We start from the raw sequence: 24,419 nt of genomic DNA, 5'->3' as shown, positions 1-24,419 counted from the left end.
ACATTAGGCTTGCAAGGATCCTAAAGCCCAAGAAGCAGGGGTGATTTCACTGCTGAGTAGGCCTGTTCTCATGCCCTTTCCTAACATGGGTCCAAATCAAACCTGGTAGTCTTTTGTGTCACTCAGCATATGAATTGGAACAGTATTCCCAAGAATGGAAGGGAAGATGGTGCCTCTGGGTTATGAAGGGGCCTGCCAGCTACAATGCTTCATTCTTCTTGGTGGGATGTACAGCTTGCCTTACAGTAATTTGGCTTTAGTTTGGATGGGATAGCCTAGCATTATTGAACCATCAAAGTTTCCCTGATTTGTCAAATACCTGAATCTTATGTTCTGTGCTCTGGGGCATCATCACGCTAGCTACTTCTTGCTCATTGAGTAGGATTAACATGATGAATGTTAATGAATGGACTTAGTGTGACTTTCTGTGGATCTCCCTATGGCCAAGATGTCTTCAGATTTTATTATGTCAAGAGCAGGAAAGTTATTGCGGCCCAGGGACAAAGCAGCAAATGTATGCTCTTGACTATTTCTTCTCACTTTTGTAGTATATCAACTGGCGAATTTAGTGGAGCTACGATGGGGATGACCCTTCTCACTTATATAGCTGTTTAAGAAATTAGGGGCACTCACTTCCCCATTCCCCTCCTACTTCTAAGCACATGAAATTACATTTTTCAAACATTTTACTTACTTTGCTTTGGGTAAAGGTGAGGTGGGTGGGCAGGATCAGTTGCTTCTATTTGGTCTTCTTGCATATGATAGTTCTTTAACCCACAGGCCAAGGACTCAATGTGCGGCTTGAGCTAACTACCAAGTTTTATCTATTCTAATTCTGCTTTGAATGTTAATGTAAATGACTAGTAAGTGGTGTAATAGGAGAGCTGTGATGGTTGCAGGTATCAGTGTGAACCAGAGCCCTGTGTTTAATAACCCTTTGATACTGTACACCTTTTACAGTGCACAGCTACCTACAGAAATAAACATAGGTCCTCTTTGAGGATTGGAGCACTCTTTAATGTGGGCATTTTTGAGGTTTTACAGCATCTTCACTCCTGGAACTAGACTCCTCTTCAGTTAGTGGTCACTAGGCCTGAGAACTAGCTCAGGTCTAGATCTAGACACTGAGAACAGGGTTGTGAGTTTTTATTGGGCCAAATACCATCAGTCCCTTGATTATCTATTCTTAATTTTTTGACGGTACAAATAATGTACTATTGTCCTTGTCTGCTCAACATTTTTTGTCAGTGATCACCAAGCCTGAATAGTAGACCAGGCCTAGATACTGAGCATGAAATGTGAATTTTTATTGGGCCAAATGCCATCAGTACCCTGATTGTCCTCCTTAATATCTTTTGATGGTACAAATTATGTACTGTCCTTGTTGGCTGCTCATCTAGTTTTACCCCTAAGAATGCCATGGTCTGTTAGTTGGTGTAACTCAGGCACTCCTGGTTGTGTTTCTGACCTTCTAATTCATTATAATGCTTACATTCACTTAGCTTCTTTCTTCTTTTTTTTCTTCTCTTTATCATTCTCTTTCTTCTTATTATTTATCTATTTATTCTTTTTTTTTCTTTCTTAGAGACAAGAGTCTTGCTCTCTCACCTAGGCTGGATGTCATGGCTCTGCGTCCTCTAACTTGTAGGCTGAAGTGTACCTCAGCCTTCTGAGAAACAGGGACTACAGGAGCATACCATCATGCCTAACTAATTTTTCTTATTTGTAGTGATTAAGTCAGAGTCTTACTATATTCCCCACCTGCTCTTGAACTCCTGGCCTTAAGTTATCCTCCCACCCCAACCTCCCAAAGTATTTGTGTTACAGATGAAAGGCCCTGTGCCTGGCCTGTTTCTTCTTCTTCTTTTTTTTTTTTTCCTGTTTCAGTATTAACAGATTGTACTTTTTGATATATGAAATACTTTTTGATATATTGTGGTGAATTCAGCATTTAGTGTATCCATCACCCAAATGGTGTACATTGTACTCAATAGGTCATTTTTTATTCCTTCCCCTTCTTCTATACTCTCCCCTTTCAAGTCTCCAAGGTCCATTATACCACTCTGCATGGTTATGTAAATCCATTGTTTAGCTCACATACATAAGGAAGTACATGAAATACTCTTTTTGCTCATTCCTAAGATACTTCACTTAGAATAATGGCTTCCAGTTCCATCTAAGTTGACGCAAAAGACATTATTACATTCTTTTGTATGACTGAAGACTGTTCCACGGTGTGTGCGTGTACGTGTGTATAAAGTATGCCACGTTTTCTTTATCTAGTCATCAGTTGATCAGTGCTTAGGTTGTTTCCATATTTTTGCAATTGTGAATTTTTGGTGATAAACATAGAAGTCCATGTATTTTTTGATGAAATGATTTCTTTTCTTTTTGATAGATACCTAGTAATGGGATTTCTGCACTAAATGGTAGGTCTACATTTACTTCTTTGAGGAATTTTCATATTGTTTTCCATTGAGGTTGTACTAATGCATGTTTCCACCATCAGTGTACAAGTGTTCCCTTTTTGCCACATGTTTGCTAGACTCTATTTTTTTTTTTTTTACTTTTAATAGTTGCTATTTTAATTTGTATTTCCCTGATGATTGGTGATGTTGGAAATTCTTTTCATATATTTGTTGGTCATTTGTATATCTTCTCTTAAAAAATGTTCATGTCATTTGTCTGCTTTTTATTAGGGTTATTTATTTATTTTGCTGATTCATTTGAGTTCCTTGCAAATGCCGGATATTAGTCCATTGTGAGATGAATAATTTGCAAATATTTTCTCATTCTGTAGTTTGTGTACTCTCTTGATTAATTTGTTTACAGTGAAGAAGCTTTTTAGTTTAATTAAGTCTCATTTATTCTTTATTGTTTTTGTTATATTTGCATATGGGGTCATAAATTCTTTGCCCAGGCCAATGTCCAGAAGGGTTTTTATTAAGTCTCCTTCTAGAATTGTTATGATGTCAGGTCTTACACTTAAGCGTTTACCCATCTTGAGTTACATTTTGTGTAGGAAGAGAGAGAGGGATCCAGTTTCACTTTTCTGTACTTGGCTCGCCAGTTTTCCCAACACTATTTATTGATTGGGCATCTTTTCCCCAGTATATGTTTTTGTCTACTTTGTCAAAAAAAATCAGGTGGCTGTAGGTATATGCTTTTATTTCTGGGTTCTTTATTTTTTTTTCATCAACCCATGTTTCTACTTCTGTACTAGTATCATGATTTTGATTACATTTTTAGCTTTGTATTATAATTTCAATTTGGGTAATGTCTTACTTCCAGATTTGTACACTTTGATTAGAATTGTTTGAGCTAGTTGGATTGTTTTTACCATCTGAGTAAGTTACATATATTTATAGCTTGTTAGGGGCTTTAATCATGAAGGGGTGCTGGATTTTATGGACTATAAAAAGGCACACACACCCCATGTATGTCCACTCATGGGTTGATGAGCATTTGGGTGGCTTTCACAACTTGGCAATTGTGAATTGAACTGCAATAAACATTCTATTGTAAATGTCCTTGTAGGAAAATTTTTTTTTTTGTTCTTCTGGGTAAATACCTAGTAATGAGATTGTGGGATCAAAAGGAAGATCAACTTTAAGAATTCTTTGAGAATTCTACATACCTCATTTTAAAGAGGTGGTATTAGTTTTCAATCCCATAGCAGTGCAAAAGTGTTCCCTCGTCTCCACATCCATACCAGCATCTGCAGCTTTCAGATTTTATGTGGGCTAATCTCACTGTAGTTAGGTGGTATCTCAGAGTAGTTTTGATTTGCAATTCTGTGATGATTAGAAACAATGAGCATTTTTTTCATGTATTTGTTGGCCATTTGTCTTCCATCTTCAGAGAAGTTTCTGTCCAAGCATCTTGCCCACTTATAAATGGGGCTGTTTGCTCTTTTCTTATTAATTTGAGTTCTCTGTAGATTTTAATTATCAGCCCTTTGTCAGATTCATAGCATGCAAAAATCTTCTGCCATTCTGAAGGCTGTCTGTATGCTTTAGTTGTAGTATCCTTATTTGTGCAGAAGCTTTTTAGCTTGATCAAGTAATGAGATCAAGCATTTCTACTTAGAACTGGAACCAGACAAGAATTCTCTCCAACTGAGAGAATTTGATCCCACAATCTCATTCCTATTTATTTATTTTTGTTTATTTTTGGTCTTGCTGCAATTGCCAATGGTGTCTTCTTCTTAAATTTTTTTCCCAGACTGATTTTGTCAACAGTTTTACCCACACTTTTTTCTAGAATTTTTTTTTTTTTTAGAGACAGAGTCTCACTTTATTGCCCTCGGTAGAGTGCCATGGCATCGGATAGCTCACAGCAACCTCCAACTCCTGGGCTTAGGTGATTCTCTTGTCTCAGCCTCCTGAGTAGCTGTTTTTCTAGAATTTTTATTGTTTCATGTCTTAAATTTAAATCTTTTCATTATTATTATTATTATTATTTTTGTTGTTGGGGATTCATTGAGGGTACAATAAGCCAGGTTACACTGATTGCAATTGTTAGGTAAAGTCCCTCTTGCAATCATGTCTTGCCCCCATAAATTTAAATCTTTTATCCAGCAAGAGTCAATTTTTTGTCAGTGAAAAGAGATGAAGGTCCAATTTCAGTCTTCTACATGTGGCTAACCAGTTCTCCCAGCACCATTTATTAAATAGGGATTCTTTTCCCCACTGTACGCTTTTGTTTGGTTTATCAAAGATCAGATGGCAATATGTGGTTGGGTTTATCTTTAGGTTTTCTAATCTATTCCATAGATCTACATCTCTATTTTTATTACATGCTGTTTTGATCACTACATATTTGCAGTGTAACCTGAAGTCTGGTAATGTAATGCCTCCAGATTTGTTTTTATTTCTTAGAATTTTGTTAGTTTTTTGGGTTTTTTTTTTTTTTCTGGTTCCATATGAAGTGAAGTATTATTTTTTCAAGTTCTTCAAAGTATGACATTAGTGATTTGATGAGGATTGCATTAAATCTGTAGATCACTTTGGGTAGTATGGATATTTTAACAATGTTGATTCTTCCCAGCCATGAGCATGGCATGTTCTTCCATTTGTTAACATCTTCTGCTATTTCTTTTCTCATGGTGTCATGGTTCTCTTTATATAGATCTTTCATGTCCTTTGTTAGATGTATTCCCAAGTATTTCATTTTCTTTGATGTTACTGTCAATGAAGGGTATTGTGTCTTTATTTGATTCTCTGCTTGACTGTTACTGGCATATTCGAAGGTCACTGATTTATTGGTACTGATTTTGTATCCTGAGATATTACTATATTTCTTGATCATTTCTAAGAGCCTTGTGGTTGAGTCCTTGGGGTTTTCCATGTATGAGATTATGTCTTCCATAAAGAAAGAGAGTTTGACTTCCTCTGTCCCCACTTGAATATCCTTAATGTCCTTCTGTTGCCTCATTGCAATGCCTAGGACTTCCAGCACTATGAAGAACAGCAGTGGTGACAGTGGGCATTCTTGTCTGGTCCCAGTTCTAAGTGGAAATTCTTTCAGTTTTACTCCTTTCACTATGATGTTGCCTGTGTGTTTATTGTAGATGACCTCTATCAGTTTCAGAAATGTCCCACTTAGGGCTATTTTCTTAAGTTTTCTTGTCAAAAGGATGCTGGATTTTGTCAAATGCCTCATATGGTCTTTGCTTTAGATTTTGATTTTATTTATGTAGTGAATTACATTTGTGGATTTACATATGTTAAATCAACATTGCATCCCTGGGATAAAACCCACTTGATCACGATGTATAATTTTTTTAATATGTTGTCATATTTTGTTTGCTAGGATCTTACTCAATATTTTTGCATCAATATTCATCAATGATTTTGGCCTATAGTTTTCCTTTTTTATAGGATCCTTTCCTGGTTTTGGAAGCAGGTGGTATTTGCTTCATAGAATATGCTGGGGAGGATTCCTTCCTTCTCTATGTTTTGGAATAGGTTATGTAATATAGGTAATCGTTCCTCACTGAAAGTTTGGTGGAATTCTGTGAAACTATCCAGTCCATGGCTCTTCTGTTTTGGAAGATTTTGTATTGTTTATGCAGTTTCAGTGCTTGATATAGGTCTATTCAAAATTTCTATTTTTTGTGTGTGTGTGTGATTGAGTTTAAGGTGGTGTGTTTCCAGGTATTTGTCCATTTTCTCTACATTTCAAATTTCTGGAGTTTTTTGTTGTAATTGTCGAGGATCTTTTGTATTTCTGTGGTGTCTGTTATGTCTCCTTTTCATTGCTGATTACAGTTATTAGAGATCTTACTTTTCTGTTTCTGTTTAGTCTGGCCAAGAGTTTTTTGATTTTATTAATCTTTTCAAAGAACCAACTTTATGTTTCACTGATCTTCCTAAAGATTTTTGTGTTCTCAATTTCATCTGATACTGCTTTGATTTTGGTTATTTCCTTTCTTCTTTTAGGTTTAGTTTTGGATTGTCCTTCCTTTTCCAGGTGCTTGAGATGGTTCATTAGGTTGTTGGTGATAGTTATTATGTTAAGAAGACTAAAAGATGGAACCCCAATCCCTTCTGTCTTGTAAAGTTTCTGCTGAGAAGTCTGCTGTGAGTCTAATGGGTTTCCCTTTTAATAACTGATGCTTTCATCATTCAGCTTGTAGGATTTTCTCCTTCACTTTGGCTTTGACTAGATTAATGACTATGTGCCTTGGTGATGTTCTGCTTACAATGAATCTTGCAGGAGTTTTATGACTTTCTTGTATATAGATGTCTAAATTTCTAGCAAGACCAGGGTAGTTTTCCTCCATTATTCCCTCAATAGATTTTCCATGGTTTTTGTTTTTTCTTTGCCATTGGAGATACATATGATTTAAAAGTTTTGTCTTCAAGCTCTGAAACTATTTCCTCTGCTTGGTCTAGTCTGTTGTTAAACTTTCCACTGTATTTTTTGCATTTATTTATTATTCATAATTGTTATGGGTGCATAATAGTTCTATATTTTTATAGGGTGCATGTGATGTTGGGGTATCGGCATGCTGTTTGAATTAATGAAATCGGGTTAATGGGGCTATCTGTCACCTCAGGCATTGATCATTTCTCTATGTTAGAAACATTCCAATTCTACTCTTTTAGGTATTTTATAGTTTACCTATGTTGTTGATTAGAGTCACTTTGTTGTGCTATCAAATCTTGTTCATTCAATACAACTATATTTTTGTACCCATTCACAATCCCTACTTTATCCCTGTTTCCTGTTATCCTCCCCAATCTTTGGTAACCATCATTCTCCTCTCTGTGTCCTGAGAGTAATAGTTTTTAATATTTAGCTCCCACATCTGAGTGAGAGCATGCAAGATTTGTTTTCCTGTGTTTGGCTTATTTCACTTAACATCATGATTGCCAGTTCCATACATGTTGTTGCAATGGCAGAATTCACTTTTTTGTGTCTATATAATATTCTATTGTGTATATGTACCACAATTTCTTTATGCACTCACCCAATGAAGGATACTTAAGTTGATTCCAAATTTTGGCTATTATGAATAATGAGGCAGTAAATATGGGAATGCAGACATCTTTTCAATATACTGAATTCCCATCCTTTGGATACATACCTAGGAGTAGGGTTTCTTGGTCATATAGTAGTTCTATTTTTAGTTTTTCTGAGGAAACTCTATGTTCTTCTCCTTAGTGGTCCTGCTGATCTCTTTTGTCTTCCTGTTCTGTTGTGGGTATCACAGTCCAAACAGGAGAATGGTTGTGTGGGATTTGGAGACAGGGAAATTTAAGATCTGTGACTTCCCAGGCAGGTTACAGGCACCTGGTGTGTATAAAGGAAATATGGTTCCTGCCTTCTCAGTTTGGGTCTGTGGTGGGGCAAAGTGACCCTACATGGGCCCACAGCCTGGTGACCGGTGCTCTCAAGGTCTCAATTTGCTGTGGATTCATCAGGGCTTGTTGACAAATTGGAAGGTGACAAGTAAAAAAGGGAGCAAAAAGAAACACTCCCACCTAATCTTTCTGTGAGTCCCCAAATCCTCAAGAGCTTGGTCTCTACCAAATTATTGCTCTTCTTGTTCTGCACCACAACTTTTTCCCATGGGCTCTCTAGTAAGGGGCAGCTCTGGCACTTTCCCCTCAGTATTTCACCTGGGCTGTGCTTTTTCATGTGAAGCATCTTCTCTTAGGGATGACCTGGCATATGATCTGTCTCCTGAGCATATTGCCCTCCATCCTGCATCACTTCCAAAGCATATGAGGCACCTCTCTGAATGCTATTGCTATCAGCCAACTTTGTTCATTAGTGACTTTTTTCATCATCAGCTGTGGCTTTTGATGCAGGCACTCCTCTTGTCAGGGAATTCCTTATGGCCTTGGTAAATGTCTCCTCCAAGATTTCCCACATGGCATAATCACCTGGTAGATTTTCCAGTGTCCGTACATGTACATTCCATTATGCTCACTTTCCTGAGTCATTGAATCCTTTCTTCCACCATCTGGAATTCTGGGAATTCCAGCATTTCGATCTTACTTATATTTGTTTGTGAACCATCCTTTCCCCCAGGCTTCTGGGAGCATCTTAGCATAGTACTCATAAGTACTATAGCCTTTTGTCTGACATTCCTGAGACTTTATTTTGTTTAACTCTTTTATTCAGTGTTTATGGACCCTGATAATGTTCCCTTTCAGAAAGGTGCTCAGTACCATATCCTGTTTATTATTTCAATGTGCAAGTTATCATTTTAATTTGTCCTATGAGCTCTTTTCTAAATCATTTAAAATTCTATAAGTATTTTCATGGTCAGGATGGCTGAACAGTTTTGACTGGTAAGCAATGACTCAGAGATTGTGGCTGTTTTAACTTCCTCACAGTTTCTCAGAGATGCATATCTCTGGATTAAGCCTGAAAGGGATTAAGTGTACCACTAGTATAGGGTGATTTGGGGTTGAATTAAACCTTCATGCCAAAATTATCCCTATAGAATGAGAAGTTGAGTGAACTTGTCAATAAGATGAAGGAAAACCTGAGAGCTTGTAATTTGACCCTTTCCTAACCTGAGTATGTGGGTTTGGCCAAGTTAACTTATGGACAGAGGGACTAAAAAAGACAAAATGAGGGCTTGGCACCTGTACCTTAGTGGCTAGGGTGCTTGCCACATACCCTGGGGCTGGTGGGTTGGATCCCAGCCTGGACCTGCAAAACAACAATAACAACTACAGCAAAAAAAAAAAAAAAATAGCTGGGCATTGTGGTGGGTGCCTGTAGTCCCAGTTACTTGGGAGGTTGAGGCAAGAGAATCACTTAAGTCCAAGAGTTTGAGGTTGCTGTGAGCTGTGACTCCATGGCACTCTACTGAGGGCAACATAGTGAGACTCTGTCTCAAAAAGAAAAAAAAAAAAAAAGACAGAAAGAGGCCTCCTATAAACCACACACATTCTAGGATATGCTATTTTATTTAAAACTTTCTTTTTTTATTTTATTGTGGGGATTCATTGAGGTTACAAAGAACCAGATTACATCGATTGCATTTGTTAGGTAAAGTCCCTCTTATAATTGTGTCCCTGCCCCAAAAGTTGTCTCATACACCATGACCCACCCTATCCCCCTCTCTCCTTCCCTCTCTCTGCTCTCCCCTCCCCCATCTCCCCCCATGTACCAGGTCATTAATTGTCATATCAGAATTGGGACATTATTGTCATATCACAATGACAATTGGGATTCTTTCTTCTCCATTCTTGTGATGCTTTACAAAGAATAATGTGTTCCACTTCCATCCAGGTTATACTATTGTACACTTTCTACATGCTCACACTCTCATTTTTATGTCTCACCATCAAGGTTGCAATATTCCTCCTACCATCGCCCATGGACATCATAAAGGAGTTCGTTCATCCTCATTGAAACATGAGACTACTTACGAATGTGATGAAGGATTCACTCTGGTGGGACAGGCAAAACTCTCCTGCCGTTCTTCACGCTGGTCACCTTCACCCCCTCAATGTAAAGGTAATCCAGCTCCCTTTCACTCATGGCTAAGTGGGTAGAACTGCCATGAGAGTATTAAGAGTACGGTTTCTTCCCTGGGAGAGGCAGTATGAAAACATCTGATTTGATTTTATTTGTTTTAAATAATCAATATATGCAAATGGTTCCCAATGCAAAAATTGCAAAAGACAAACATGAAAACTGATCTCTACTTCCTTCTTCTAGTCACAAAATTCAATTTTCTTGAGGCAGACCCATTGCCAGTTTCTTGTATATATTTCCATATATTCCATTCATAGAAATATCACATTTTATAGTAGTTTACCTGTGGGCCTGTGGGAAAGTTTTCATGGAAACTTGCTCTATTGCAAATGTACGTTCTTCTGGCTAATTCTAAAACCTCCTAGGACATAGATTTGTGAATGTGAGTGCCTTTTAGCTGTCTGTTATGGGGACAGGTGGAATCGAAATTGGGTCTAGTTTTTATATGCATGTGAATTTGTTATCAACATGTATCATTTTGCTATGAATAATTTCAGAATTTATTTGACAAAAGTCTCTCCATTGTACACAGGAGGATAACTGGCAAGAAGGAAATTTTTATATTTAGAATCTTGGAGCAAACGAGCCTGGGAGTGAGCAATAAATTGGTAGCTGAGAATTTGGGATCATGCATCTTCATTTAAAAATATTCTATCATGTTTTTAAAAATGTGTTATGACCTGAGCAAATTTCTTAACCTCTGTGTATTTCAACTTTCTCCTTGATAAAATGGGAATCGTGGGGCTATTGTAGGACTAAAATGAGATAATCACATGACATGCTTAGGCCAACATCTGATGAGTGGTCATGCTCAAAATTAGCTAATATTGTTGTTAGCAAAAAGAAAAACAGTGAAAATAACTAGTAGCACCTATAATAGTTTATTCTTTTTATACTAGACTGTTACCATGTCTTTCTTCTTAGATTTGCCAATTGTTAAAAATATTTTTCCATTACAGCTGTGTGTATGAAACCAGAAATAGTGAATGGAAGGCTATCTGTGGATAAGGATCAGTATGTTGAACCTGAAAACATCACCATCCATTGTCACTCTGGCTACAGTAGAGTTGGTCCTGAAAGCATCATTTGCTTAGAGAACAGAACCTGGTACCCAGGAGTGCCCATGTGTGAGTGGGTAAGTCAAGGATGGTCTTTGGTAACAACTCCTACATCTATGGTATCCATCCAAGCTCTGTCCCAATCAGCAGTGGTGAGATCTGACTTGACAGAATTCATTTCTGAGGGATTCAAGATAATGCTTTCTTTCGCTGTAAACCACTCTGAGTTAGGAATGGCAAGTTCTGCTCTTACTTGAGAACAGGAAAAACTAAGGCACAACAAAGCACTGTCCCAGAGACCCAGGAGCACAGACTCCTACCTTTATGTTTTCTATGCTATGTAGTAAACTATTGTTCTATACCTGTAGGATCACCAAAAGTATCTCCTCCAAATCTTTCTGGGCTGCTGTCCCAAAACAGTCCATGTCCCTTTGGGAAAGACTATTGTGGGACCAAACCTTGCTCAACTGCTATCTGAGGTTGGCCTTGGTCCTGATCCTGCAGTCTTTCCATTGTTAGGACGCACCCTCTCTCATGGTGTGGGAGAAGAGGTCTCTCAGTCACACCCATCATCTACATCTCTTTTAGGATGCTGCTCAAATCTGTGAGAAAGTGCGGGCAGGCAGAGAAGTCATGCAGTGTCTCCCAAGGCAAGAGGATGTGAAAGCGGCCCAAGAGGCATATAAGCTGTCTGTGGAGATTGCTCTACTGGAAATACTGAGAGAGAAGGCAAGACAGGCTACTCCGGATAAAGAATTGTAATTTTCCAAAAGGAGGGAGAAAAAAGTGCCTTCCTGGCTTGCCTCCTGTGAGTCAATACAGATCACTTCAGTTTAGTATAGCCACCTTTGCTTTGGCCTCACATTCATTGTCATAAATGTTTAAAATGATAATTTGTTAAAGTTTATTGCTTTGAAATTATAGAATTTTTGACCATTTTGTGGCTCATGTTTTCACTTTTCTGGATATAAAGTGTACATTTTTTGATTAAAAATATATATACCAAAAACTCTTTTCTCTTTGTGGTCATTTAGGACTCTATGATATAAAAATACTCAGCAAATCCATTACATAAGCTTTTATTTTCCTGTATGGGCCACAAAAACACCTGCTTGGGTCCCACCAGTATGTGTCCCCAGTCTGCCTTTACTCCACAGGTTCTTGAGTGCGCACTGCTCAGGTCTTCTGGGTCAGATGAGGTGTCAACACACCCCAAAATCTTGTCCATTCTCCCCATGTAGGGGACTCACGTGCTCATCTGAACTCATGTGCATGGTGCCTCTTTCATTCAGGCACATCTCCACTGTTGCCTCTGTGAAGGGGGTTATATTTGTGCCTGACCTCCTCATTCCAACCCCAAAGAAGGAACTCTGAAAGACGGAAGAAGGTGAAAGGTCACATGTTGACCCCCTGTGCTATCTCACCTGATTTGGCCTCCATTTTTTCTCACTACTAAATTAAAATGGCTTGAGCAGCTGTTCCACACATGAGAAAATACTCGTTATTGATCTCCTTTATATCCATGAGCACTTTGGAGGATTGTATTCCTTCAAGTCATCACTTCCTCTGAAGTCCCTTTCTTAGTCATAACTCCTTTGTCTGTCCCTTCTTTTTCTGTATGCAAAACTCTATGGCTGCCTGGGTGCCCATGGCTAACATCTATAATCCTTGTACTTTGGGAGGCTGATGCTAGTGGACTGTTTGAGCTCAGGAGTTCAAGATCAGTCTAAGCAAGAGACATAATCTGTCTCTCCTAGAAAAAAAATTAGCTGGGTGTTTTGACAAGCACCTATAGTCCCAGCTACTTGGGATGCTAAGGCAGGAATATCACTTGAGCTCAGGAGTTTGAGGTTGTGACATTACCATGAGCTAGGCTGATGCCAAGGCATTCTACCCAGGGTGATACTCTGTTATTGTTAAAAAAAAAAAAAAAAAAAAGGAAAAGAAGCAAACAGAGAAAGAAAACTTATATGGGGAACACTGGCTTCTTTAGGTTAATTTCCCTGATCACACTCCGAGGAGATGATGGTGTATAGCAGGCTTTCACTGAACTTTAGATGAAACAGAAGGGCTTGAACTTGTTAGAGAAACCCACAATGGCTCAAGTATTGTTCTTCCTAAAATTAATGATGAAACTTAATCCCCAATATAAGAGTATCGATATATGGAGCTTTTAAGAAGTGATTGAGTTATGAGTGCTCTGTCTTCATGAATGGAATTATCCTCTCATAGATTAACAGATTAATTAATTAGTGAGTTAATGGGCTGAAATGGAAAGTCTGGTGACTTTAGAAGAAGAGAAAGAGAGACCTGACCTAGCTTGCCCAGCCTCTCCCACAGGATCCCCTGTGTCACCTTGGAAGACTGCAGAGTCCTGACCAAGAAGAAGGCCCTCAGGAGGTACTAACCATGCCCTTGGTTAGTATCAAGAATTGTAAAAAAATTAATTAATTTTTAAACAAATTACCAAAGTTCAGGTGTTCTAAGCAAAAGAAAACAGACTTAGCCACTCACTTAACATGGAGGATATGTATAAGTATGGTACTAGGAATTTCTTTGTTTGGTATTTATTTTTTAATTTCTCCTGAGGCAAGGATTTGTGGGCAGATAGTTTCCTTGGAAGGGAAGGCACTGTGAGTGGTGGGCAGTAGTACGAGAAGGGAGGAGAGCTAAAGAGGGAACATTGCTGAGGGAAGATCACTGTTGTTAAAGGGATCAGCCACGCCAACAGCCTTGGACAGCATGTGGAACTCAGTTCTGAGTTGTCTGTCTCTGGATGAGGACCTGTGGTATTTATCACCCTTTCCTTTCCCTCCCTGGAGAAGTCCAGCTTCAGCAGCACTGGCTCCTGGAAAAGGGACCCACACTGTTGGCTATCTAGATGCGGGCTCTGAGGACAGGGATCTCTGTGATGCAGGAGAAACAATTAGCCAATGCAGGCTATGGGGCTATTTGCAGAAGCCTCCAGTGTAGGCCCAGGTCATATGGGCAGGGCACAGATGGTCTCTCCTGCAATTGCCTTTTCTATAGTTTCCTGTGTGCTGATCTGTCATTCTAGTCTTCCATTTGCTCTTTACTCAGGTCTCCCATTTCTCTTTGTCAGATTCCTGGATAATTGTGGTTTGCATTGCCCCTAACACAATTCTCTTTGCTCATAGAGCAAGCTATTTAGTTTCTTATCTCCCACCAGAGTCTGGGCCTTTTCTGATACCGCTCATCCTCTAAATTCTCACAAATCCAATGGAACCTAACAGTGCTTACAAAACAACTACAATTCTTCAAGTCAATGATGTAGTATACCATATTTAGTTTTGCCTTTTTCGTTTTGGGCAGGAGCCCCATGGTGCCTCAGCCATTCTGTGACTAGGAAGGCCTCTTCAGCTCTCATTATCTAAATGCCTTGTTTGTTTATTATAAACATCCTTTTCTCCACATTCTTCACTGGAGGAGACTCTTAAGACTATAAGTGAGCCTAAGAGGACTATAAAGGCCTTAATCAGAAGTTTTACAAGAGAGGAACTTGTTCAACTTGCTGCACATTGATGATTTAAGAGAAAGGACTGGACCCTGGATATTTTACACTCAATTTTAAATACATTTTAGAACATACAGAAAAATAATTACCATTTCGGCATATCATTAGGTGGTCAGATATAGCACATTTCCAAACAGTTGAACTGCCAGCATAGGCTCATGTGAGTAGCAGCTGTATGATAGTAAGCAAGGAAATCCAAATAGATGTCCATGTTTTTATTGTCTGTGGCTTATTGCTGTGGTTGTCTCTATCTATTTTCGATGTCTGCAGAGGTTGAGGATTTTTGCATCTATGTTCATTGGACATATTGCCTGTAATTTTCTTTTATTGTGTCCCTGTTAGTTTAGTACCAGGTTAAAAATGGCCATGTAGAATGAGTATAGAAGAATTCACTGGGCGGCGCCTGTGGCTCTGTGAGTAGGGCGCCGGCCCCATATGCCAAGGGTGGTGGGTTCAAACCCAGCCCGGGCCAAACTGCAACAAAAAAATAGCCGGGCGTTGTGGCGGGCGCCTGTAGTCCCAGCTGCTCGGGAGGCTGAGGCAAGAGAATCGCGTAAGCCCAAGAGTTAGAGGTTGCTGTGAGCCGTGTGACGCCACGGCACTCTACCCGAGGGCGGTACAGTGAGACTCTTGTCTCCACAAAAAAAAAAAAAAAAAAAATGAAGAATTCACTATTCTTCAATTTTTAGAATACTTTGAAAAGAATTGGTATATTTCCTTCTTTAAAACATTGGAGGATTCATCAGTGAAACCAGTCAGTCCTAAAAATTTTTTGTCATTGTTGGAAGACCTTTTATTACTAATTAGTTCTCATTACTCCTTACTGGTCTAGTTAGGGTTTCTATTTTCTTCTGGCACAGTTTTGGTAGGTTGTATGTGTATGGTGCAGTTTATGGCGCAGTTTTTCCAATTTGGTGGCACATGTTTGGTTCTAATAGTCTGTAAGGATTCTTTGTATTTCTGTGGTATCAGCTGTAATATCTCCTTTTTCATCTCTGATTTTACTTATTTGGGTCATCTCTCTTTTTTTCTTAGTCTAGTTAATATTTTGTCACTTTTTTTTTCAAAACCAACTTTCCATTTTATTGATGGTTAGCTTTGAGAAGGATTTTTGTTGTTGTTGTTGTTTGTTCATTGGGGATGGTTTGTTTTTGCTTCTCAAATCCCTTGAGGTGCACTGTTAGGTTGTTCATTTACAATCTTTGTACTTTTTCATATAGAGGCATTTATTCTATAAATTTCCCTCTTAGTACTGCTTTTTCTGTATCTCATCAGTTTGCAGAGGTTATTTTTCCATTTTCATTGGACTCAAGACAGTTATTCAATATCCTTGTTTATTTCTTCATTGACCCACTTGGTCATTCATATGCTTAATGTTTAATTTCTACGTACTTGTACATTTTCCACAGTTCCTCTTATTATTGATTTTTACTCTTTTTCTGTTCTTAGAAAAGATACTTGATATGATTTTTAAAAATTTGTTGAGATTTTTTTTGTGGCCAATATATGGTCTATCCTGTGGAAAAATTCCATGTGCTGATAAGAAGAACATGTATCTTGCTGCTGTTGGATGAAATGTTTTATAAATGGCAGTTTGATCCATTTGTTCCAAAGTATAGTTTAACTCCAATGTTTCTTTGATTTTCTGTCAGATGATCTATCTTTTGCTGAAAGTGAAGCATTGAAATCTTTTATTATTTTCGTAGGGCAGTCATTCCCTTTCAGTTTATTAGTATTTGCTTTGTGTATTTTAGTGCTCTCATGTTGAATGCACATGTATTCATATTAAAATAAATGCTATATCCTCTTGCTATTGACCCCCTTATTATTACATAATGCTTTCCTTTTTATTTCTCTCTCTCTTTCTTTTTTTTTTTTTTGCCATTCTTATCTTAAAGTGAATTTAATTTGATGTAGATATTGCTACTTCTACTTTTTTTTTTTTTTTTGGTTACCATTTGTATGGAAAAATTTTTTCCATCCCTTCACTTTCATTCTATGCATGTCTTTATAGGTCAAATGCATGTCTTACAGGTAGAAAATAATTGGGTGCTATATTTTTATTCATTCTGTCACTACATCCTATAATTGGAAAATTAAATTCATTCAAGATTATTATTAATAGCTAGGGACTTACTACTACCATTATGTTGCTTGTTTTCTGTATTGTGGTTTTTCATTTGTAGATTTTCTTCCTACCTTTCTATCTTACTGTCTTCATTTGTTGTTAAGTGATTTTTTTAGTAGTATGCCTTAATTCTGTGCTATTTATGCTTGTTGTTATCTACCATAGATTTTGTTTTTTTGTTACCATAAGTACACATTAGTATACTTTTTTCTTTCAAATTGAACAATTCCTTTTAGCATTTCTGTAAGACAAGTCTGGTATTGACAAATTTCCTCATCTTTTGCTTTTTCAGGAAAGTCTTTGTCTCTTCTTCATGTTTAAGGACAGTTTTTCTGGATACAATAATTTTTATAGTTATAGCAGGTTATTTTAAACTGATAACTTTGATCTATAAGAAATGAAGGGAAACAAAGGCAAATTACTTTAATGTTTTGTCATCTCAATTTGCATCTTTTTATATTGTCTATCTCTACTGTTTGTAGTCATTATTATCCTTTCCACCTTTGTTTTTAAGTTTTCATGCTAAAGTTATAGGTGGTTTACTTACCACAATTACAATATTAGACATCTGAATTTGTGTACTTTTACCAGTGAATTTTATGCCCCCCAGATGTTTTATTATAACACACTGGTATACTTTTCTTTCAGATTAAAGAACTTATTTTAGCGTTTTTTATAAGACAAGTCTGGTATTGACAAATTTCCTAACCTTTTGTTTGTTCAGGACAATCTTTATTATGCCTTCATGTTTGAAGATAGTTTTACTGAGTACAGTATTTTTTGGGGAAAATTTCTTTTTCTTCATAACTTTTAATATATCATTTCTGTCTGCTTTGGTCTGCAGAATTGCTACTAAGAAAACCTCTGGAAGCTCTTATGGCTCTGTCGAATGTGGTATATTTCTTTTACCTTGCTGTTTTCAGTATTTTTCATTTTTCTTAAATTTAAAATAATTTTATTACATGTGTCTTAGGAATTGCTCTTTGGATCAAATTGAATTGTTGAGCTCTGAGCTTCTTGTACCTGAATGCTGTCATCTTTCTATAGATTTAAGAAAATTACAACCATCATTTCCTTAAAAATAATTTCTATGCCTTTTTGTCTCAGTTTCCTTTGGAATCTTGTATTACGCAGAGGTTAATTTGCTTGATAGTGTCCCTTAGATCCTATAGCCTTTCTTCACTCTTTTTTAAATTCTTTTTCCTTTTTGCATTTCTGATTGGGTAAATCAATATGCTCTATTTTCAAGCTCTCTGATTCTTTCCTCAGCTCAAGTCTGCTGTTGAAACTTTCTATTGAGGTGTTCATTTCAGCTATTGTATTCTTTATTTCTAGGAGTTCTATTTGGTTTTTAAAAATTATTTCTACTTTTTTGTTAATTTTTAAATTTCTTTCTGGATTCTTTTCTAAATTTTGTTTAATTATCTATGCATTTTTTTGTGATTCCCTGAACTTTCTAAAGATTACTTTGTCTTCTTCAATTTTTTCTTCAATTATTTGTCAGACATTTCACCAATCTTCATTTCTTCTTAATTCATTATTAGAGCATTGTTGGATTTTCTTGTGGTGTCACACTCCTTGAATTTTCCCATTCCAGTGTCCTTACATTGATGCCTCTGCATTTGAAAATATAGCTACCTCTTCCAGCCTTTGCAGGGATTCTTTGGTGGTATTAGACATTTACTAGTTACTATGAGAACTTAATTGAATTGCTAACCTATAGTTGCTTCTTGTTCTGGGAAGGACTCATATAAGGTATCAGAAACTAAACACTGCACTGGAACTATTACTGCTCTTTTGTGGCTGCCTGGTCTGGGGAACACTTATTGTGAGTACCAGAATGTAAATTCTGCCCTGGAACTTAAATACACGGGTACAGTGGTTTGGGGTGTGGGGAAGACTTAAGAACTTAATCCCCAACCTGTTAGTTGTTTTAGGGTTATGGAAAGAGCCACCAAAAATCTGAGGTATGTGGGAAGTCTTATTAGGGACTTGGGTCTTCCTGCAGATTGTGCCTCTTGAAGCACTATGGCACTGGCCTCCCTTCTCTCTGTAGTGTCCCTGCTAATTGAAATGCAGAGTCCCCATCAAGAACCATATGCAAGTCACTGTGATGAGGACCTTTGCTCCTTTTTTTCATTTCCTTCCAGTCCAGTTAGCCCTCCTGGCATATCCAGTGCTTCCTGAAGGACAGGACTAGAGTGGGATTCCATGAAAATTTCTTGCTTTTTTTGTTGAGACAGAGTCTCACTCTGTCTTCCTGGGTAGAGAGTCATGGTGTCATAGCCCACAGGAACCTCAAACTCTTGGGCTAAAGCGATCCTCTTGCCTTAGCCTCCTGAGTAGCTGGGGCTACAGGCACCTGCCACAACACCCAATTGTTTTTAGAGACAGGGTCTTGGACTTGCTCAGGCTGGTCTTGGAACTTGTGAGCTGAAGCAATCCACCTCCTCAACTTCCCAGAGTGCTAGGATTACAGATGTGAGACACCATGCCCAGCTACCAGCGGGAAGATCAAACATCTACTTCCAATTCTAATGTCCCACCTGGAAACTGTGGGGCCAGGGAAGTTCTCTATCAGTGGGTTATGCCAGCTTAAAGGATGAGGTAGCATAGTTGAAAATAACTTTTCTTCTTAACAATTTTGGCTTTTCTTATTTCTGTGTGGCCAGGGAGTTTTTCCATATCTCCCCTGAGTTCTGCTGAATTCGAGGTGGTAGTCCTGACTTTGAATATTGCTATTTGTACTTTGGGGGAAGGAGTCATGGTGAGAGTCTCCTACTTTGTCACCTTGCTGATGTCACTGTGTTGATAGCTGCTGTTTTTAAGTGCATTATATAGATAAAAAAACTTTTTTTTTCATAGTTAGAGAGAAATAATTAGATTTTTTTCCTCCTTTATTTCATTATTCCTTCATTGATGGAGCAACAACTTTGGAAAACTGAGTTATCTTCTAAAGTATCATTCTTAAGAAGGCAAGCAGTTGTAGGATATAAAACAAAATAACTATTTTCCAATTTACTAGAAGAAAATTACTTTTGGAGAAGCAAATCATAAAATATAATAATAGAAGTATAAATGAGCATATTGATTAACTAAATATAAAATTATGTTACATAGTCTCTATGTAAGGACAATGACTCTCAGAAATGATAAAACATAATAATAGATGTGTTATTGGCTAATCATTTAATTGAGAGTTAAATATGAAAAGGGCTAAAAGTCTCTGTTTAAGGACAAAGACTCTTAGATTGGGTCAAAGATGCAACTGTCTACAATCTACAAGAGAGACATATAAAACAAAGTGATTCAGAAATATTAGAAACATGGCTAGGCAGATGCAAACGAAAGGGAAAGGTGGTATTTATTTAAAGCAAAATAGAACCCAAGGGAAAGGGCATTAATAAGTCGAGTCATGATCAAGAGTAAAATCCACAATGAAGATATATCTGTTATGGATTTGTATCTGATTGTAAAAAACTTTTGTCAATAATAGTAGCTGTGTTTAAGAATGGATTCCTGATTTAGAGAAATTAGTTTGGTTATGAGGATTGACTGTAAAAGAATAACTAAGTTTGCATTTTCAAAATTAATGTTATAAATAAATTAATTTTTTAATTTTGCAAGTAAGTTAATTTCACAATTAAAATTAAACTTTCCACTATCTGCAAAGTCTCTTTCCATGCCATCTTACTAGAGGGTTAGAATGGGTAGCTAGGTATTCTTGTTTTTCATATTATTAATGTGCTCAGATAAAGTTATCTAGCACATGCCTCAATCATAAGAGTATAAAAGTAGTCTTTTTTTTTTTCCCCCCCAAGGGAGGAATCCTTCTTTATTTTGAATCAGTAGATGGCCTCCTGGTGGCTGAAATGTGCTTCTGCCTGGGTCTCCCAAGACTGGAAGGGTGGGAGGGTCTACCTGCAGAACTTGGAAGCTTAGGATGTGCTTTAGGAAGGCCTCATAGTTGATGCAGCCATTGCTGTCCTCATGTCCTGTGAGAACAGTCTCCACTTCCTCCTCAGTCATCTTCTCCCCCAGGGTGGTGAAGACATGTCTGAGCTCTGCTCCCATGACTTTGCCATTCCCCTCCTTGTCAAACACATGACGCCCCTCCAGGTAGTCTTCATATGTGCCTTGGTCCTGGTTCTTGGCCATTGCCTGGAGCATGGGCAGGAATGTCTCAAAGTCCACACACTGGGATTTCAGCTCATCACTCTTGGGATTCCCCAGGAGCTTGAGCACCTTGATGTTGGTGGGGTTCTGGCCCCAGGACCTCATTACATTCCCACACAGGCTGTATAGGATCTTGCCATCTCCTACTTAAACAGCTGAAAGGCTTCTTTGAACTCCTCCAGCTGGTTGATCACAAACTTGGAGAGAGATCACAACTTTGGAGAGATAGATGGGGGCTCCTGGGTTTTCTGAGGGGTTTAGGGAACAGATGGCTCAGCCTTGGTCTTGACTGGAGGGGGCCTTGCTGTTGGCTTTCCAGCAGGCTTGGAGATGGGGGGCTGGCTTGTTTCTGCACCAGAACATCCTTCTTGGGAGGCATGATGTCTGGTGGCCAAAGGACAGTGTGCCCATGGGGGCATCTGTCTCCTTCAGGGTCCACTTAGGGGATGGGGGAACCTAGTTGAAGTTATAAAATACTAATTCTTCATGTTTTCTTCTTTACCCTTCTTTATGAATATAAAGGAGCTGTACAGACTTATTTTAACACTGATTTAAATTATTCTTTCACTCTTTAGTTTATTGTCTTCAAAATTGTCAAATATAAGTATATGTACATGTAAACAAATATCATATTAAAACAATAAAGGTAGGTATAAATAGCGCACCTCCAGTACTTAGCCATTTTTCTCTTTCTACTTCAAATGTAAATTTCATATTTAAAATTTTAACTTTTGTACATAATTTTATAAATTATGAGCCATGTTATAAATGCATCTAATTCTTTTCCTATCAACTTCATTAATCTTTAGAATTAATTTAAAATATATTTATCTTTAGCAAATTAGGGTTCTATATGTACCCATGCAATTCTTTTTTCCTACTCCTAGAGAACTACTGTCATTTCTCACATTTTTTCTGGTGTTTATCTCCACATTTTTAGCCAACTTTTTTCTATTTTCCTGAAATTATTTTAGATGTTATACATTCATTACAAAGATTTAATCATCTTTTAATTACCACCTGTTTTTCATCTTTCTTGCATATTGTACAATTTTGGTTACATGAGCAATGACTCTTGCATTTTGTGACTATGCACTAAACCAAGTATTGTTCTGTGAGCACATTTCCTTTCTTTTGTTTTATTCTGGTGTCTGTAATGCCCTTTTTTGTAATGTTGGTTGCCTTCTTAATTGCTTGCTTTTTTTTCTATATTTCTACTTTCATTTCTTGCTATAGGCTGCAAGAGATTTTTTCAGTTTACTAAATGTGTTTCAATATACAAAGAAATCAGATGCTTTATCAAGTTCTCTTGTCCTATGGACCTTTAGGGCATAGCTCTACATTCTCCCACTTCGGCTTAGTTGCCCCCAGAAATAGACTTTGAAACAAGAATTAAAGTGTGAGTAGTTTGTTTGGGAAGTGCAGGAAATACTGTAATGGAAGTAAAGCAGTGAGACAGGAAAGGAAAGGAAGCCACAAAAAGATGTGTCATCAAGACAGGATGACCAAAGCCTAATTCCAAGGGAAACTAATAAAAATGTTGAACTCACACCTTAGAGCAGTGATTTTCAAAGAGTGTGCCATGGTACACTGGTGTGTTGTGAGAGGATCTTAGGTGTGCCACAACAAATTTTCAAGACCATTAATTAAATTATTTTTGAAATAAGTTCAAAGCATAGTAAGTATATTCTTTTTTATACTCTTTTTTTGGATCAACATAATTTAAGTCTGCTGTGCAAGTTTAACTATGGGTTCAAGTGTGCTGTGATACAAAAAAAGGTTGAAAAGCACTGTCCTAGACTAATCACACATAGGGACAAAGAGCTGGGATAGTTTTACAATAACTTCCACATCAGTTGTTAATTGAAGTCTGCTTCTACTAGGTGTAAATTACCTTCCTTTTGTCTTAAGTAAAAATCAGAGTATATTTAAATTGTTCTGAAAGGAAGCAAGATGAGTAATTGTAAGGTGTTCAGATTGTGAGGAAGTAGCAAAGCCCTAAAGATATTGACAGGACATAGACAGGGTATGCCATACCCAATAATGTGCAATGGACACTCTCAAGTCTGTAGGCTCGCCTTCCTGCCCTTTTTTCATCTCTTAGATTTATATTTTTTTCTTTCTTAGTTTATTTCCTCATTTTATTAGAACACATCCCCCAGCCCAAGGGCTGCCTAAGAAATTAAATTTGCTCAAGAAGTGAGCTCCTGGGCGGTGCCTATGGCTCAAAAGAATAGGGCACCAGCCCCATATACTGGAGGTGGCGGTTACAAACTCAGCCCTGGCCAAAAACTGCAAAAAAAAAAACAAAACAAAAACAAAAAAAATGAAGTGAGCTTCTGTATCTTTGAAACTATAATTATTCTCACATTTGATTGATAATTTAGCTGGGGGTAGAAGGCTGGGTAAAAATGATTTTTTTTTCTCACATTTTAAAGGAATGTATCCATTGTCTTATTACTTCCAATACAGGTTTTTTGTCTGTCTGTTTGTTTGTTTGTTTTTTGAGACAGAATCTCACTCAGTCACTCTGGGTAGAGTGCTTTGGTGTCATAGCTCATAGCAACCTCAAACTCTTGGGCTCCAGGAGTCCTCCTGCATCAGCCTCCCAAGTAGCTGGGACTACAAGTGTGTGCCACCACAATGCTGGACTAATTTTTCTATTTTTAGTAGAGACCTGTCTCACTCTTGCTCAAGCTGTTCTCAAACTCCTGAGTGCAAACAATCTACCCATCTCAGCCTCCCAAAGTGTTAGAATTAGTGGCATGAGCCATGCCTGCTTCCAATACAGATATTGAGAAGTAAGAATATATCCTGATTTCTCACCTGATTTTTTTTTCTATACTCTAGAATATTTTAGGATGTAATCTTTATTCATGGTATGTTCTAAAATATCATATTGATGTGCTTTGCTACATTATTTTCATTTCATTCATTATGCTACTTTTTCATGGGCCTTTCTACCTATAAACTCATGTTCTTTTGTTCTAAGAAATGTTTTTTAAATAATTTCAACATATTTAGGGGGTACAAGTGGAGCTTTGATACATGAATATATTATACAGTGGTAAAGTCTGAATAGTACCTGAATAGTGTATGTCACACCCAAAGGGTAACTTTTTATCCCTCATCCTCCTCCCATCTTCCCCACTTTTGAGTCTCCAGTGTTCCTTATTCCACCCCGTAGGACTGTGCAACACCCATAGCTTAGCTCCCATTTGGAAGTGAGAACATAAAGTATTTGATTTTTCAACCTAAGTTACTTCACTTAGGGTAATGACTTCCAGTTCTAGCCAGGTTGTTGCAAAAGACATTATTTCATTCTCTTTTATGGTTCAGTTGTATATGACAAAGAGCTAATATCCAGAATCTACAAGGAGCTCAACTCAGACATTTTTTCATATGATGTTTTCAATAATCCTTCTTTATTATTCCCTTTCTTCATGGAAATCATATTAGCATGCTACTTGACCTCTTTATTGATTATTGACTGTAGTTACTTTTTTACCTTCAT

General features: G+C 37.5%; 1 protein-coding gene and 1 pseudogene across 1 annotated transcript in view; one reads left to right on the top strand and one right to left on the bottom strand.

Moving 5' to 3' along the window:
• LOC128596413 (C4b-binding protein alpha chain-like) overlaps positions 1 to 12,021 on the top strand; it is a 57,926-nt gene extending 45,905 nt beyond the window's left edge. The window contains exons 5-7 of the mRNA XM_053606050.1: positions 9,820 to 9,987; positions 10,968 to 11,143; positions 11,655 to 12,021. Of these exons, the coding sequence (XP_053462025.1) occupies positions 9,820 to 9,987; positions 10,968 to 11,143; positions 11,655 to 11,828 (518 nt within the window). The 3' untranslated portion in view covers positions 11,829 to 12,021. The remainder of the gene's footprint in view (positions 1 to 9,819; positions 9,988 to 10,967; positions 11,144 to 11,654) is intronic.
• A 247-nt stretch (positions 12,022 to 12,268) lies between these two features.
• Positions 12,269 to 21,284, bottom strand: LOC128596412 (myosin light chain 6B-like; annotated as a pseudogene).
• Between the last annotated feature and the right edge of the window lie 3,135 nt (positions 21,285 to 24,419).

Source organism: Nycticebus coucang, chromosome 10, assembly GCF_027406575.1.
Source record: "Nycticebus coucang isolate mNycCou1 chromosome 10, mNycCou1.pri, whole genome shotgun sequence".
NCBI lineage: Eukaryota > Metazoa > Chordata > Mammalia > Primates > Lorisidae > Nycticebus > Nycticebus coucang.
This window is presented reverse-complemented; position numbering and strand designations above follow the sequence as displayed.